At 37.9% G+C, this 18,413-nt stretch overlaps 2 protein-coding genes across 2 annotated transcripts in view; one reads left to right on the forward strand and one right to left on the reverse strand.

Moving 5' to 3' along the window:
* Positions 1–6,302: 6,302 nt before the first annotated feature.
* LOC139712805 (octopamine receptor beta-2R-like) lies at positions 6,303–7,427 on the reverse strand. Its single transcript, XM_071624597.1, has one exon. It carries the CDS (start codon positions 7,425–7,427, stop codon positions 6,303–6,305), a length of 1,125 nt encoding a protein of 374 aa, XP_071480698.1.
* A 5,679-nt stretch (positions 7,428–13,106) lies between these two features.
* The window catches only part of LOC139712806 (DNA repair and recombination protein RAD54B-like), a 34,093-nt gene continuing 28,786 nt past the window's right edge, over positions 13,107–18,413 (forward strand). Inside the window, exons 1-2 of the mRNA XM_071624598.1 lie at positions 13,107–13,255; positions 15,744–15,764. Coding sequence (XP_071480699.1) covers positions 13,110–13,255; positions 15,744–15,764 — 167 coding nt within the window. The 5' untranslated portion in view covers positions 13,107–13,109. The remainder of the gene's footprint in view (positions 13,256–15,743; positions 15,765–18,413) is intronic.

An 18,413-nucleotide genomic window follows, 5' to 3' on the forward strand; every position in this document is an offset into this window, starting at 1 on the left:
GCAACTCTGCAAAGTATGCTGATATTTTACTAAAAACCAACTTCATCATGTGCTTGTAGCACACTGTAGTATTTAAAGTGACTTTATGCATCTTCATTCAAGTCTATCAAAGATCAAAGTCTTCCTTTTTTTTTCTTTTGAGATATGAACTGTATATCTCAGACTTTGTTTCCCTATCTTATTGGGTTGCTTAATGCTCCTTCCATGCTTCTGTAGATCAAGGAGTTTTGTGATAATGATGTATGCCCAATGACTGAATGACACAATTCACATTCATTCGTATTAAATGCCACCTCTATGATCTTAAAATGAAACCTACTAACTTTAATGACATGAATGTGAAGAGAGCCATATCATTATTTACCTGTATTAGCGAAATCTAAGACTGTAGCTCTCTCTCTCTCTCTCTTCTTATTTCCTTTGACCGGATGACGTATTGAGAATCATTCGCTGAAGTGAAAGTCCGTAATTAGAGTCTTTGAGAAAGATCCATTGATGAATTGGTGATGCTGTGCTGGCGGACTGGGGTTGACTGACGAGGATCTTGATGAGTTTCTTCTGATGACCAGGACGAAGTGAAAGAGTGGGGGGTCGATGAGTTCGTATGCTTTCGTGGACCATACACACTGGAACGTGGTATTAGAGTGGCTTCATCTGTAATGCCGTCATGTGATTTTGTAGATGAAGGTTTCTCTTACACGAGGCGAAGGGGTGATCCTCAAATCTACACAACCTCTCGCTTCACAGCATGGTAATATGATCGCAGCGACAACTCAGTTCTCTCGCGGGTTGATGATGAAAAGTTGCCGAGTAATTCCCAAGGCTATAGTATCAACTCATCTTGCCAATGCCTCTCAAGCAGTGATGCTTTGCGAATCAAATTTTCTACTGACATATCACCCCTGCAGCACATTTGCCATCCCCTCAAGATCCAATTTCACAAATTTATGGTATCATATATACTTTCAAGTGGTTAACATTCGGTCCTCTCATGTCCAAGTTTTCTAGCTACTCTGCTGATACAAAACTGCCAGGCATGCTGTGCTGAGAGATACATTTGCATATCCGCCTTCAGTCACTTTCAAAGATATGCTCAAGAAAGAAACAGTGCACATATCTTTTTTCGTCATGTTGGAACATGTCAGTAGGAAAAAACAAAACACAACAAGACAAGTTGACAACATATGATCTATTTTCCTTCTTCCTGTAGTGGGTGGTAGTGGAAAAGCTATCATTTATGCCTGAAGAATATATATACACATTCATGTTATGATCTCAAAAACATGATGATCAATCTTCACTTTTGCTTTCTTTTCTATGTCTTTTTTCTTTTACAAATCAGTCTTTTGTTTTAATTTTATGCATTCCAGTCTCTGCATACAAGAATAAAAATGTTTTCCTTCAGAGGCTGTTTTATTCTCTCTGTGAGTTTTATTTTTCCAAAACAAATGCCAGCTTGTTCTTTAGAACATGAACTTATATACTCCAAGAGTACCTATCAAAGGATTGTTTTGTTATTCTATTCTATTATTTGATAATGTTTTAAGATCAATAAGAAAAATAAGCAGTATGACGAAAACTTTTTTTAAACTTAGATAAATACAAAAGTCAATACCTTCTTGTTAAAAAAAGTCAATACCTTCTTGTAATGATGAGCAATGACACTATTCAGTTGGCTGGAGTGGAGTGGAGGTTGAAATCCAAGAGAAGAGATCCTTCCAGCGCCCATACATGTGTCTCCTTGGAGAGGAACCATCACTGCGTGGATGTCATTTATTTTGGTGGATCTTGCTGAACCAGTCGCAAGCAGTAGATGTGCCTCCTTGATTTCCTGATGCGTTATTTATTCCAAGCCAGCCCTGAGCTCCATTCACAGGCATAGAGAGTCGCGTCTGCCTCAATTTGCCATAAAGTGATTAAGCCAATTTGCGAGCAAATAGCTTCCCAGCCAGGCAGCCTTAACTCACGTCTTTATCCCCCGAACGCATCTCTTTTCCTCGAGCTCTCTATAGTTTTGTTCTGCTCTATCTCCTTGCCCATCTTGCTCTTTCACTGTCTCTCTCTATCCCTAGATCGCTTGTCCAGTGATAAATCAGGGTTCGGTGAAAAAATTCCCTGGCTGTCATGTTATTCTGTTTCACTGAGCCCACTGTGTCTAAAGTTCAACCAACAGCTAGCTTCCCCTGGGCTGGCTGCAGGGGGGGACACTTGCAACTACATTGAGGCTTACGGACGTCGATTATCGTTTGATAAAGATTACATATGAAGACAGGACCCGTTATCTGTAGCTCTGTTGCTATGAACATGCTTTTTGGCTATGTTTATCTTTACAGTCCTGCCTCAGTGTTTCCTGGGATTTTAATGGCGCTTTTTAAAATAGGTTTTCATCGCTCTCAACTGAAAGGCATATAAATTTCACAACTTTTAATATGCAGTTTGTCTTTTATGTATAGTTTCCCTTTCATATATTTACTATCGTATTCAGGAAAGTTTGTGATTGCTGTTGTTAGAGGTGCAGGTAAATGATTACCGTGTCAAGCAGGTCAACTGTGTTTGAAGTTCTGAACTCAGTTGCACATATTTTTTTGTTTTATCAATGCAACCTTGGAAATGACAATTGAAGCTGCAGGGAGTAAAAGAAGATATGATTTTAGAGGAAAAATCAAACCAAGCAGCATAGATGATAAAGTGTGAAATACTCAGGTATGAATTCTACCTTAATATTATCAAGAGCACTGTGACATTACTCTGTACATGCACATCATCAAGAAAAGACACTATGGCTGTTGAACAGACAGAGCTTAATGCTGTGTACACAATAGAAACTAAGATAATGGTCATTATTCATTGTTTTACCTTAATGAAGGGCTCTCTGAAATTATTGTGAACATATAAAGTGATTTTACATTTTTCTTCTTTGTTTAAACTCATGGTCAGATTTTAGGAAATTGTGTCTGACTCAGAAATCTTTCATCGGGCTGGAAATATAAATGGCTCAGATGGTTCTATTAGCCACCATGGTAGTACAAGCAAGAAGAATCGCAGTCAGCTACCCATAGAGGTGAAGAAAATTGTTCCTGACGGTGGCAGCAGTTGCTCAATGGCAATGGCCCAGTGGCCCGGGCCACTAATAGGTGATGTCGGGCCACCAAATTTCCAAATAGGCTATCTTTTGGTGGCCCGATCAGGTACACAAGATTCAAAATGGATTGTTATGTTCACTTTTTGTTTCGGGCCGCTGCATTTCTTTTAGGGGTCACCTAAATTTCAGATTGAAAAATTTGAGTGCCCAAATGGGCCCCCAGAGCAAAAAAGTTAGTTTCAAGCCCTTTTGAAGTGCATGTGGCAGTTCTTTTTTCATAAAAGTGAGGGTGGTGTGCAGTAGAGGGTTTGTACCAAAGCCTTCAGGAGAGTATTACAAATATCATTTGCGCACCACCACTTCAAACATTACTTTTGGGGTCTCCATAGAAGATACATTTGTATGTGACAGGATGTCTGTAAACCACTTGCCTGAATTTCCTGCAAGCCTTACTCAATGCATCACCAAAATGCCAGACATAGTTTTGGTGGACCACCGTTGTTAGGGCTGACCGTCAAAACACTGCCTGTTTAAAACTCAATGGTCAGACAAGTGTTTCCTCTTGACCTGATGGCCTAGACACAGTTCATCTCACAGCTAGCTCATGTCCAGGATATTGAAAAGCCCTTTTGAATTCCATGACCACTAGTGTCTGAACTTTTCTCATAATTATAGTACACACAAAAAAAAAAAGGTCATGGGAGGTAAGACTGTCGTGTCTTAATCTTTGATGCATAAAGTAATTGAAGTAACTTATTTCGGTAAACTCTCATACCAGAAGATAACTAATTGAAACCGTCCCAAAGAACCGCCATAAGCACAGAAAGGTGGACCTGTGTGCTATACAAAAAGCCACTATTATTATCAATGATATTATTATTATTATCATTATTATTATTATTATTATTATTATTATCATTATTATTATTATTATTATTGTTATTATTATTATTATTATTGTTATTATTATATTATTATTATTATTATTATTATTATTATTATTATTATTATTATTATTATTGTTATTGTTATTGTTATTATTATTATTATTATTATTATTAGTATTATTATTATTATTATTATCATTATCATCATCATCATTAAGGAGATGATAGATCTTGAACAGTGCAAAGCCACTTCTGTTTTTACTGTCTTTTGTGATGGTATGTCTGTGTATTTGTGTTTGTTTTCAAGTTTGTTGAGGTACAATATGTAGTTTGAATGAGATAGCCAGACTTTACACTGCTTTTATGTCTTGATATTTGTAATTTCAGAACTGTAGATGGAAGTGCAAGACAGTTTGATTGACATACAGAAGTGTCATTTTAGGGCCAATTTTGTTTGGACTTGAACAGCTACATGTTGTCATGATAACATAACAAAACTAATTACAACAATTGATATTTAGTCAGTGGGAACCAGAACAGTAGCACAGACACGATGCCATTAAATACAATGTGAGAAGAACATTTCTGTGACGATCTTTATAGTATCATTTTGTTTCTGTAATACACTATGAACACACAAAGTACAGGCTACTAGAATAAATGTGGTGATTTTAAAAAATGATGAAAATATTCACTTCAAAGAGGTCAAAATGGACAATGACACATAGACCATTAATACTTTCTTGTTGATTAGAAGCAAGTAGAAATATGATGCATTTGTCCATGTATCTATATGACACTTAGTAGAATTTCCATTTACATACAGCTGTATAGGACTTTGCAGGATATCAGAGGGCGTCTTTCAAAAATTACCAAGCTGTAATGGAAATGTGATGTACCATTGCTTTATGTAATCACCTGTCTTTTCACTGAATATATAATATCACATCAGCCAGTGATTACATAGGACATCTCAGTGGAAAGATAACAGAAATCGATGCTACCTGTAAAAAGCTATGTTAATCCTTCCCATTACATATCATTAGGTTATAGATACGCAACTCCTGCGTGGAAAGTACGTGCAGTAATTTCCATGGCGCGATAAATCAGCCCCCGTGCGACTCCAGTCCATTGTCACTGGATATGTGCGGAACCAGTGATTGATGGCATGAGGGGTTAGATGGGGTCACATGAAACACATTTTTAAAGTCATTTGCAGCATTGTATACAAACTTGACTTCTTGCACCACAGACAGAACACAAGCCCTTCCTGATTCAGAAGTGCAGATAATGGTTTTTAGTGTTAATAGGAGAGCTAAGTTTGCAGTGTGTTTGTCTATTCTGTTTGTTTTCTACCTATCAGGAGCTCTGCAGAAGGCACAATGGTGGAACTATATCCGAAAGAATTGTTTTTTTTTTTTCTTTCATGTGCTATCAATTTTGTGATTCATGAGGACTATGCATTACCTGCATACATTTGACATACATTTATAAGGAATGGTACAAACTGATCCAAATGGTACAAACTGGTACAAAATGGTACAAACTGATCCAAACTAACTTCCAGCTTGATTTCCATTCTTTCCGACAATGTATCTACAAATCTTACCATAGGTGTAGGTGAGATAATCTTTGTCTAATGAGACTAATACACATCTCAAAAATAAGAACTTATGGCTTAATATTTCTCGTTCACTACTTCATTCAACCACAGCTAAAAAGACTCCCACATATTATTGAATAAGCGCAAAATACACTATTTATTTTGCACTGTTTTGTTTTTGTGTATGATGAATTCTTGGAGGCATCCAATGTTCATGAAAATTGATAACACACCAAATTATTACCTCCATAACAGAAGTGCAATGCATATCATTTCTTAGATGGGAAATCACAAAGTTCTCTCTTGCAAAGGAATAATAGATATGATGATACAGCATATCTCATTCGATAGCTTTGGTTCTTGATCACAAATTCAGCTTAGTTTGAAGTCTTGATTTGTTAAATATGATATATGCTTGACAAATATGTGGTACTTTGAGTAGAACAATGAACACAGCTGATATTCTTTGATTACAATTTCTGTTTTGTCATTACCATGACAAATCTATGATGAAACATGCAAACAAGACTTGTGATGAACTTATGTCATCTTTCAAATATTTGTTAAGAAAATGTATGCTAGCACAAATTTATCATAGAAAAAAAAAGCTCTTGTAGAATCCTGAAAAAAAAAAGGTTATTCAGTACAGTCAACTATAACAGACACACACATTAGGACACAGCTGGGTTAACACAACATTTGTTTCACTTTTTTTAAAGCTACAAACATTTCACACTGAGCTTGTATTCTTTGAACTTGAAGTGGTATTGTCTTGCTGGGAAATAGCTTTCAAGCACCCTGATGGTTTAGGGATGTCACTGTAACGGCAGGAGAACATGCACTTGAAGACAATCTTGAAGTCTGGATGCTTTGCAGCGTAGATGAAGGGATTTAGAGCTGCTGGTAAAACGAGCAACAGACCAAGGTAGGCTGTTGAGATGTAGTATTCTCGCACATAGAGATTTAGGGAGTAGGGCAGGACACAGACGAAGAATACCCCCACTACGATAGCAAGGTTCTTTGTGATGTTTATTTGCTTGACACTTGGGGTTCTCTTGGGATGCATCTCCTGCCCAGCCCCATCATCAGCTTCGAGGGTTTCAGTTGAGGCTGCATTGGATTTCATTCTTGTCTGCATGCCAGTGACATGCCTTCTCACAAACACATAAATGGCAACATAACAGAAGATGATGATGATAGTGCAGATAACAAAGGTCAGTGATGCGATTCCTTGGAAGACAGGGCTCACAGGGTGGTTTAAGTCCCATATGCACGATCTGAAGACGGGGTCATACACCAGGCCACCTGTTTTGGGGAACAACTGTAGTATCACAAGAGAGAAGAACGGGAAAGCCCAGACCGCCCCAATCATAGCTGCAATTCCTAGAGGCGTGTAGATCCGCTGCTGCAGCCTCCGGCTCCTGGTGATCGTGATGTACCGGTTGACAGCAATTGCTGTCAGGGTCAGGATGCTGGTGCTGTTGGTCTGGATCCCCACAGCGGCAATCAAATGACAGAGCTGCGGGGCCAGGGGCCAGCCGGTCTGAGAGGAGATGCCAATAGCCTGAAGCGGTAGGATCGTGGATGTGAGGAAGTCGGAGACACTGAGGCTGGAGACGAAGGCATTGGTCGATGTCTGCAGCTTCTTGGAGAGGGAGATGGCCACAAGTACGAGACAGTTGCCAATGATCCCTGTGACGCCGATCAGGAAGGCGATTGTTGCTACAATGACGGCGTGATATTGGTGGGCGTATATTGTTGGGTACTCGGATGTTGGCGTGGCATTTTCAGTCCACAGTTGATCAGCTGTTACTGAGTCCAGATTTTCATCAGAGATGGTATTAAGTTCATCCATCATTGAAGATCTGTTTAGATGTAACAGAAGGGGAAATGACACTCATTACAACCTCAGGACATTAGTCTATTTTTTTTCTCTTGTATCCAAGCTGGATGATACTCGGGAATATAGTCTCAAAAGTTCACCTAGTTTATTTTTGAGAGTAACATGGAAACATAGCCAAGATAGCAGAATACCCTTCGAAAGTTGTCTGTCTTCATCATCAGATTGAATACAAGGTTTCCTTGTCAATAAGAGAAAGGATAGTATATTTTTATTGTGGCTTTCCATAGACCTTTATGAAGTTAGTAAGAAACAAAAAGTGTAACATAATTCTGTGTCAGGAGTATATAGTATTTTGCCCATAATGCTCTGCTATTATGAAGATCAACAAAGAACAGAAAGTTATAGCCTTTCCTATATGGGCTACTTCATGTGAGGTTTTGCTGGATTCTCTGTATGGTTGGGCAGAAAACAAACAAACAAAAAACGGAGAGTAAAGGAATGACTGTTTAAAGTAATATCTAACTTAGATCACAGCTCTCTAAATTGACCAGGTTAACAGTATTTTGAAAAGTAAAGTCCTATAGATCAGTCTGCTTTAGCATCTTGAGATGACTCATAAATCATAATCATCAAAATATTGATTGTATAGTTGTTGCTTTTGCTAATTCAACTGCAGTGGGAAATGTGTAGGGATTGGGTTCCTGAGTGCTTCCTCCCAGCAAAGGCCATTGGTTTACAATTTCACTTACGATGATCAAGGTTGCTGTAGTGAGGCTGCCTCCTACAAATTGATGCACATTATCATGAAACCCTGACCTCAAAGTGATCCTCTGTGGTCTGATGGACCGCACAGCAGTGGTTAGTTGAATTTGGGTTAACCGCATCATTTTTTTTTTTTTTTTACAGTATTTGTAACACTCTGTGTAATTCTTCTGAATAGTGGGTAGCATTCTTTCAATGAAATTGCAATGTGATTGCAAAGTTAGATTTGCAGTGTGACAGTGCAGCTGATTTCCTATAGTCTATAAATCTTTCCAAAAAGAGGGGTAAGCCTTCTCTTGCAAACCATCTTATATATCCCAAAGTAACTCATCTGTAGATCAAAGTATGATATATCTTACAGCTAAAAATGAGAAACCAGAATAGTTTTCTTTTAGAATGTTATGATAATTGAAATGTCCATCACTGAACGCCAAATTTATCAAATAACCCCCCCCCCACACACACACACCAGTAATATGAATAAATTATACACAAAAAAATGCTTCATTTTCTGTAAATTCAAGAAACATTAAAGATCTGAAGTTCTAAAGCTGTTGTGAGTGGCATATTCTCCACAACGCTGGAAGCATGTCTGTAGCTGTCCTTTAAATGTTTGAAAACAACAAAGAAAAAAAGCAATATCATCTAATCTTCACAGCAGCAATAAATCTTTCCCAGTGTTGCCTTTCTGCATCTAACTTTTTTTCTCAGTCTTTGATGCAAATAGTTTACTGTAAAAGTGGTTTCTTTCGCGGTGGTTTTATTTTCGCGCTTTTGGGGCTTTGAGGTTGAACCGCAAATTTAACATCACGCGAAAATGTTTTGAACTCGCCGCTTGTTACAATGCTATTGCGCACATATGCACACACGGAGATTCCGCGCATTGAGTGCATTGATGCTCAACACACACACACACAGCGATACCGGGCAAAGTAGGTACAGGCATGTGGACTCGAGAGATGGGATTTCAGGTAAGCCTGCCTTTAATTGTAATTTCTATTTAATAGATAAAAGAATAATTGGATTATAGTTTGGGTTTTCATGTGCAGAATAAAACAGTTTTTGCCGACTGTGAATTCACAGATTTTGCCGACCGCGAATTTAAACACACGCGAAAAAGTCGGCATCGATGGAAACCGCAAAAGTATCTGTATGCGAAAGAAACCACTTTTACCGTACCAGATCAAAGGAAAAAGGACATAAATTCGCCACATGCTGTTATCGATATGAAGACAATGAAGATTTCAACTTCTGCAAGATACCGTATAATTATAACAACAACAACAACAACAAATTGAATAACATAGTACAAAATGTTATTTTTGTGACTTTTTTGCTAGTGGTAGGTAATGCTTTAAAACAAAACAAAGCAACGACTACAACTGTGAAAGAAAGAAATCAGTTATATTATACATACTTGATAGCACGTCTGCCACAGGTTGAGCTGGAAACGGCACATACCAGCACGCAGGTCACAGTAATAATTGATACTGAGTGATCCCTCAATTCATGTGAAATACAATTCACTGACACGCAAGTGCCTGCAAATTTGACTTTACCACCGACACATCCTGGTCAAGAAAAATGTATTTCTCTCCCTCTCTGTCTTTCACAATCTCACCCATGACTCATTTTTTTTTCTTCCTCCCCTACTCTCTCTGTCACTATTCTGCCCACCCACTTTTTTTTTAATGATATTTTAATTTGAATTCCATTGGATGTCATCATCAATTTTCACAATGAAATTAATACAAATATTCACCTTGATCAACATGATCATACTGAAAAATTTCTGCTTAATCACACAGAAAATAGACAAATGAAAGGACAGCATGACATCACACACACATACAACACACACACACACACACACACACACACACACACACACACATGAACAAACCCTCTCTATCTATCTATTTATCTATCTGTCTGTCTCTTTGTATTTTAATCTCCTGTGCATTTCATGGTCATCAACCACAAATGACTCTCATGCTTTGTTCTATATGTGTTATTACTTTAGTTACCAAGTGAAGATATTTTCTCATGGCAAGTTCACCTATGTTTTCATGATTTCAAGAATATAGATATTCACTGTTATTTACTGCTTTAACTCTGTTAGAGCACGTAAACAGAACTTTACTACTCTAACTACATTTGTCAAAAGTGAGTCTAATTTCATACACTTGAAATTCCATGTATTGATAGAGAAAACTGTGATTACATATTGCCAACATGGAACATTATAATATGTGTGTGTGTGTGTGTATGTGTGTGTGTGTGTGTGTGTGTGTGTGTGTGTGTGTGTGTATGTGTGTGCTTCTTTTTTTATTTGTCACCTTCACTTTGGTGTTGTTGACTTTTTGTTTTCTCTAACCATATCAAACATATTTTCATCTGTGACAAATTTAGGGCAATTGACCTTGACTGTCTCAAAACTATCTATATTCAGAGAAAATGGACAGTTTACATGCTGCTCACACACAATAACTCTTCAAGGTAAAAAGTTTAGACAAGATAGACAACCTGACAAGAAGTGCGAGAAGTTCCTGTGGCATTAGGTTGCATAACCTGCATCTTCGTACTGCATACGCCGAATATTTCGTGAGGTTTTTATTTTCGCGAATTTTACGAGTCAGGTGCTATTCAGGAAATTAAAGACACGCGAAAATGTTGACTCTGATCCCTGATGTGAATGTGACATACAGGTGTACGTGTGTACTCTTCTCCGTTCAGTAAAGGACTCCACCATCGCGAATTTAACCACTCGCGGAATCGTCCGGAATTTCCGATTTACGAAAATTTAGACAGTATACAGTACCAAGCTAGGAAGGCTACATGTATCTTTCTACCTTTTAGTGGTTTAGGCTTTGAGTTATAAATTAAAACAGAATATTGACAAGCAGCCTTTATAGGACCAAGAGGAAGTGGGCCATATTTCCGGTGTCAATTATTGTTACTTGTATCTCTGTGTGTACGTGTTTCTGATAGTCAGCTAATGCTGATGACTACGGACTAGGGGTTATGGGGTTATTGGTTAGATACCCATACTTGGTAACATCCATGATTCTTGTCATTAATGTGATAAATGATATTTTTGTAACTTTGTTTTTGGGGTGGCATGGAACACCCTGGAGTGATGTGGGACAGATGCAACGTTAGAGAACTTAAAGGTAAACATTTGTACCTTTTGTGCTGACTGCATACAAGAACATCAAAGTATAGTTGCATAAAAGTCAAGAATTTTACATGATATATGTAAGGAATGTTTACAAGCGTCTACAAGTCATAAAACTGCTTCTTGAACATGAGAAATGCATACGTTGGGAACATTGTTATTCACTCTCTCAAAGTTGATGTCAAAGTTTGATTTTATGTTCTATATTAAACTTCACTGAAATATCAGACTGCCATTCTATTGTGATCACATCATTTTACATTAAATTCGGAAACTGTGTTTGATTCACACTTACGATGTACAGTCTTGTTTGTGATGCAAAGCTTTCATAAACTTTTTTTCTGGCACAGAATGAGAGTTAAAAAGGGGAAGAAAAGGCATTTGCATTTCAGCACAGAAAATACATTTGTTATTTTACATCTGATATGACATCAAAGTTTGACCTTCGGAAATCTGCTTTTTAACATGTAGTTTTAATCATAGATTAAGGGTTTTTTCACTTTTCATGAGATCACAGAAATCAGATATAAGTCAAGTGAATCATAAAAAAAAAAATCCTGAAACTTAAGAAATCAATCAGTGCAAGTTTGAACAAAATTGGACAAGGCAAAGAGTAATATGACTTTTTATTGATGTCATTGCAGACTTTTTTCTTTCTCTACTTTTCATGTGATCATAGCATGAAGTCAGATATTCTCTGTGTTATGTTTTCACATTATATCAAATGTTAGCTGGAATTTGAATGTTCATCTTTTAGTGGACTACCGGTGCTGACACTTTGTGGCCTTACATGAGGGTGTTGTCCTTTCCCTTTAGTTGAAGTAGAGATTCATGGCTGCTGGTTGACATCATCAGTCCTTGTTTTTGGTTATCGTCCCATCTCATATTACTCGGAAATCTGTTTTGCTTGATAAAAATCCTATCCACCCAAATGACCATGGGCTGGAGAATCCAAGGTCAGAGGATGTCAGATGACCACTTCCTACCAGTGGGTGGGTTTCCTTTGATTTGACAGGATATTGCCATGATAGCACTTCCTTTATATTTGTGGTTCTTTTAAATTTTTATTCATTTTTTCTTTGGGGGGGGGGGTATAATTGCTACCTGATGTCATTTCAAAAAGGTGTTTCATTATGTGGTAGGGTTTAGCTAAATGTAACTTTGGGTATAGTTGTGAGTGTGATAACATTAGTATGGGTACGTGTGTTTTATGTTGTTTTCACTTTGGTCTACAATGCATCCCCAGTGGCCATGAGGCTGCGTGGCATATTTCTAACCTGTGACATTGCTATTTCATGAGTCATCTATCTGAGTTGTATGTACAGGTACCCTTTGAAAAAAAAACACGCAATACATGTTTGTAACTATTAAAGCACTCCTGGTACTTCAAATTCCATGAAAAGTGGATAGAATGATGCACCAAATACAGGTTAATATTTTGCTTGCCATTAGAATGAAATGTTTTCGGAGGAAATTTGACTTTGACTTGTTTTTCCTGTTCTTTTATTCTGATGCTCAATTTAAACTGTTTTAATAGTTGATAAAGGCTGAGACAATCCTGCTTTCATAATGTACAGTGTATGTAAAATCAAACCTACCACTTTAAAAATCATGTGTGTGATTCAATCTTTCCTGTGAAAAGGAGCACTCAAAGTGTTTGGGTCAATTGCAATTATGCTATCTTTATGCATATAGTAAATATATATCACACATATCCATTTTCTATTCATATGTATTTCGTATCTTTGAAGGTGATGAGTGCCATCTCGGAGGATGACTGGACGACTGGCAAGTGCTTCCAGACGGGGTCATCGTCTTCCCCGTCATCATCGCTATCATCCCATTCAGGCAGTCTCCACCGATCGAAGCCCAACGTCGTGAAGCCTTTTGCCAATCCACAGTGGGCAGGCCTGAAGAGTGACAAACGCCAGACCTTTGTAAGAGCTAGTCCCCTATCTTGTCACAAGCAATTGCAGCCACTCGTCCACTCTCATCTCCTCTGGGTGCTATTTTGAGATGTCTGTTATGGTGGAATCGTAAATAATGGTCACACCTATTGTTATGTTTGTCATTGCCTGGTGGCGTGAAACGCTACCCCATTTTCACTCTCATAAATAAAAGTCTGTGTACGTTTCTCACCAGTACGGCCAATAAATAGCCATTTCCTTTTCTGCAAGAGCTAACTCATTTCACTGCCGAGAGAAGTGTAATGGCATCCCAAATGCACTCTACCAGATAGCCTATGCTACAGAGTAATGATTGAAATTTTCTTCCCTTCATTATTCTCTTCTTTTTCTCTTCTTTTTTTTTTTGGTTGTCTTATTGTCCAAATGATGTTTCTTTGTTTTCTTAGGTTTCATTCTTTAAGATGTGTTTTTCTCTTTCATACCCTTGCTTCGGTATCTTTTCTTATTTCTTCCAATTAGAGTCAGACAGGAAGAAGTTATGAAAGTAATTAGTTCAAAATTTCTTTATGTATACAAACCAGTGATATTGATCACAAAGACAAATCAAAGGGAGACAGGTTGATGATGTTTCTGAAAAAGTTTTGGCTGTTACTGATTTGTTTGTAAAAGTCATATAGAGATACACGTTGTATACAATGTATAAGTATATATGTATATAGATATATGATATGTGACCGTGCATTACAAAACAAGCAAAAAGTCGCACCCCTTGATTTTACGCGAGGACTCAAAAAAGGTGAAGCGGGTCAACCAAGCCAATTTTGAGTTTTTCATATTTTCTGAAAGAGTTATTCATCTACATTATTCCTAAGTTTGGGATCATAAATTGAATGGGAAAGTGAGTTCTCAGCAGTTTTTTGACAAACCCCCCCCCCCTTTTTTTTTGGTAGAGTAGTGTGATCAGGTTTTTCTTAGAGGCCCTTTTTCATTTTTTGAAAATCCTTTGCACACTCTTCACTTTCAACTCTAATAACTTTTGTAAGGATGATGCTACTGCATTGAAAGTTGACATTTATCATGGACAGAATGTGTTGATAGAGCATGCTCAATTTCAGCTTAATCTGATAATCCCTTCATTGTTGTTGCTACAGTGGTTTACATCATGTTTTTGTCCTATTCATGGCACAGGTAACACAGCTTAGTAAAGATTAAGTGCCTAACCAGACCCTATATGTCAGAGCTTCTTTTCTCAGTTCAAACTTTTCCAGAGTGTGTGGGCTTTCTGTCTTTCTTTATATAGGTTAGGAGAATCCATTTGAATTGATTTGTACATCATTTTAAAGCTTAGAGTCTGATCTTTAAGAATCTGCCCTTATAACTAAAAATCCATGTCTGACTTTTTGTTGGTGTTGTTGCAGGGTGCTAATACATATGTTGTATGTCACCTTTGGATGTCACCTTAGGGAGACACTACATGCTTATTGTTACTAAATTAAGGAATTAACCAGACCCTGTATGTCAGAGCTTCTTTTCTCAGTTCAAACTTTTCCAGAGTGTGTGGGCTTTCTGTCTTTCTTTATATAGTGTTGTGTAGCGGATGTTTTGCTACTTGGGATCGGTTGATATTAATTCTGAGAGGTACACATCATAGTAAAAATGAGTGGCGACACAGTTCATTTGAGTTTCCATACGTGTGCTTTATTTGAGAGGCGTTTTGGAGGCGATCCTCTCTCTTCGAGCATCAGAATCCAAGTCTTCTTCTCTGCATGTTCTACAACTTGTAATTCACTTCATACATTCAATCATGAGTATTACACTGTTATAACCATAGAGCTGTGGGTTGTAACACACTATGAATGGGTCAATTGGGGTGGAGTCTTCATGTTAAAGAGGGGTTTTAATTGGGCAAAACTTTGGTTGTTATAGGAACAAAGGCGGGACTAGTTTTATTTAGGGAGGTAGTATTCTTGGATTTGGAATGAACAACAATTCTAAGTAATCAATGGGGGAACTGGCAGGATGTTTAGGTTTGGCTTAGCCTGGTCGTAAATTAGATGGGGCTAGAAGTACTCAAGGGATGATGAAGGTCGATGACTCACTGGATGAGGAGAGCATTGGTAGGGGTCATTGACTGGTGGAGGTGAACTGGTATATGGGAAGAGGTAGTCATAACTTTGTGTATCATTACACAACATCCCTTTTGTTTGAAAATTAAGACTCCTCTCTTATTTTTTTTTTCTTTGAGGGGGAATGGGTTTACACACAATAATTCAGCATATGCTGGGTGACAAAATTAAAGGCGATTGACCATGTACAAAACATGCTTGTGAAACCGTTTATCATAGTTCCAGACTCTTTCATACTTTCTCTCTTGCTCAAATCCTTATAATGATAATATACAGTTAAATCAATTAGACCAATTACTGTATATGAAACGCACGATGAAGACATTTAAGTCCTTCTTTAAATTCTGCTTAAAAGACTTAGTCATGCCGAGGGGGTGTATGATACATGAACTTATTTTACCATTGAGTGAAATATCCTTGTCTTGGTTGTATTTTGGGAACTATTCAAATTACCAAATTAAGATATCATATTCACTAATGTCTATACCATTTTTAGGACATAGATTTAAAACAAGTCAAATTAAATTGTGCAGACTTATGCACTATAATAATACATGTATTTACAAAATGTTGTGCAGACTTATGCACTTGTAGACAAATCATTAATGTGATCTTGCCTATCATAAAACAATGGCAATTCATGTAACACAAAACAAAGTAAAAACAATTCGCTGGTTATTATTCTGTGCAGTGCGATAAACAATCTGATCCAAATAACAACCTTGAGTGCTTGTCTCTAATGCACTATCCATACATATGTCTTTGTAATAAAATCATTGGGAAGATAATAGGAACGCTCAAGGAATAAAAGTCAAGTCTATGATCCAGGCAAAATGTCATTCAATTTTGAAAGACTATCATAGAATATCATGGCTTACAAACCTTTCCTATTAAGAGGAAATCTTTCCATATGACTAAAATAATAAAATGTAATGAACGTGAACTCGCGCTTTCAAGCGAGTTAAACATAAAACGAGTATTCCAAACTCGTAAAGCATTCATCAAGAAGATGGAATGAATAAATCGTCCATAGACAAGTCATTCCAAACTTGTACATTAAAAAGACATAACAAGTGACACACTGTGTATCACACAGAATCCATTTAAAGGTCCTCTAGACTTATAGAGGCACAAAATGATAGTACATGAAGTTAAAGTGTCGCATACATAATTTCTATTTACAAAGTCACACATACAATTGTCTCATGAATTTCTTGGGTGTTCCAGTTACAGGAATATTCTTGTCTGCCAAGATACTTTGGACCAAGTCATGCATGTCGGGGTATAATCCTATGTTCCACCAAAAGCGTATGTCTTGAGGGTCATTATCAGTAACATTCCTTACAAATGAAGTCAGAACTTGTAACTGTCCAGCCTTGAATCGCCCTCTGTGTAATGACATTTCATTGTCTGTGGGGGCACTCATGAGCAAATCAAATTGCCTTTCTAGGTCGGGCTGTTGTAGGGGGTTGGGGGCGGCTATGCCATCATTTGAGGGCAGGGAGTCAACATAATCTCTGTCATTGAATGGGTCAGTGGTTTGCATGCACATAATTTGGTCAGCAGTACACTCTGGTCTGATTTCGTCATGCTCATCCATGAACTGTACTGACGGCTTGTCAGATTTTTGACCAGTCTCGTTTTGTGCTGCTTTGCCTAGTCTTTCTTTCAGTCGCTGTATGTGCGTGATCGGTTTTCTGTCATCAGACGCTTTCATGAAACAGGGTTTCAGCCTGTTGAAATTGAAAACATCTCGCAGGATTTCTCCCTTGAGAGTTGCCAGAATGTAGTGGGTCCTATCCAAAATCTCATGAATGACCAGGGGTCCAACCCATTCAGCTGCTATTTTTCGAGAGTTAGCAGTGAGGGAAGAGGATGTAGGCTTGTACAAATAGACTAATTGACCTACTGAGTAGATCGGTGATTTGTTCAATCTATTGGCAATCTCTACATTCTGCTTGTTCTGTTGTTTTCTTTGCAGTGAAAGCATGGTCTGAGAGATGTGGTCAAATTTCTTCTTGAGATGGGCCACATATTGATCGTATGTCTGAGAAAGTCCAGTCATGGGGTTGAAGGTCAAGTTGGTTAGATTTGGAGCGTCTCGGCCAAAAACAAGTTCATAGGGGGAATGGTCACCTAGATGTGGAGAGGAAAAGGAGTTGTAGGCATAGCATGTGGTCGAAATGTATCTTACCCAGTCATTTCCAAATTGGTTAAGGTTGATTTTGAGAAAGTCAGAGAGAGTTCTGATATGTCGTTCTACTTGTAGGCTACCGTGATTGGCAACACTAATTACTTTCTTGTCAATGTTCAGTGCGTCACACAGTAAGGTCAGTAATTTGCCGGTCAATGAGGCAGCAGCGTCGGTCACGATACATGATGGTGGTCCAAAAATACATATCACTTTTTGGATCAGTGCTTCGCATATTGTTTCTGCGTCTAGCGTCTTTAAAGGCGCACAAACAACAAATCGAGTGATTTCATCACAAATCACCATCAAGTGTCTGAATCCTGTCTGTGAACTTGGCATTGTCTTGAAGTCTAGACTAATACGTTGAAATGGTCTGTAAGAGTCGGGTATTCGCGTGTGAAAGGGTCTGTCCTTGTCTGGTTTGCCCTTGAATTGCTGGCAGCGCAAGCAAGCTTTGACATAATTGTTAATTCTGTCAAACATGTTGGGCATGTAGTAGTTGCGTCTAATTGTCAAGTAAGTCCGTTGGGTCCCTTGGTGGTTGCTAAGGAGGTTGTCATGGTGTTGGGAGATGATAGTGTCAGTCAAAGATTCTGGGATAGCTAGTTGTAGTCTGAAGTCATCGTCCTTTGTGAAGAAAAGTCTGAACAGTAGGCCGTCACACAAAATGTACTCTTCAGCCTTTAATTTCACTGTTTTGACTGCTCTTTTGTCACTAGGTAGAATGTCATGTGACAAATAGTCATAAACAGGCTTGAAGAAAGGCGAGGTTTGCTGTTCAGTCATTAGTTGTCGCATGTCAATGGGAAGGTTGTAGTCTCTGATTATTTTCCG

Source organism: Diadema antillarum, unplaced genomic scaffold (assembly GCF_040938485.1).
Source record: "Diadema antillarum isolate AM-2024a unplaced genomic scaffold, OU_Dant_1.0 seq00001860_RagTag, whole genome shotgun sequence".
Taxonomy (NCBI): Eukaryota; Metazoa; Echinodermata; class Echinoidea; order Diadematoida; family Diadematidae; genus Diadema; species Diadema antillarum.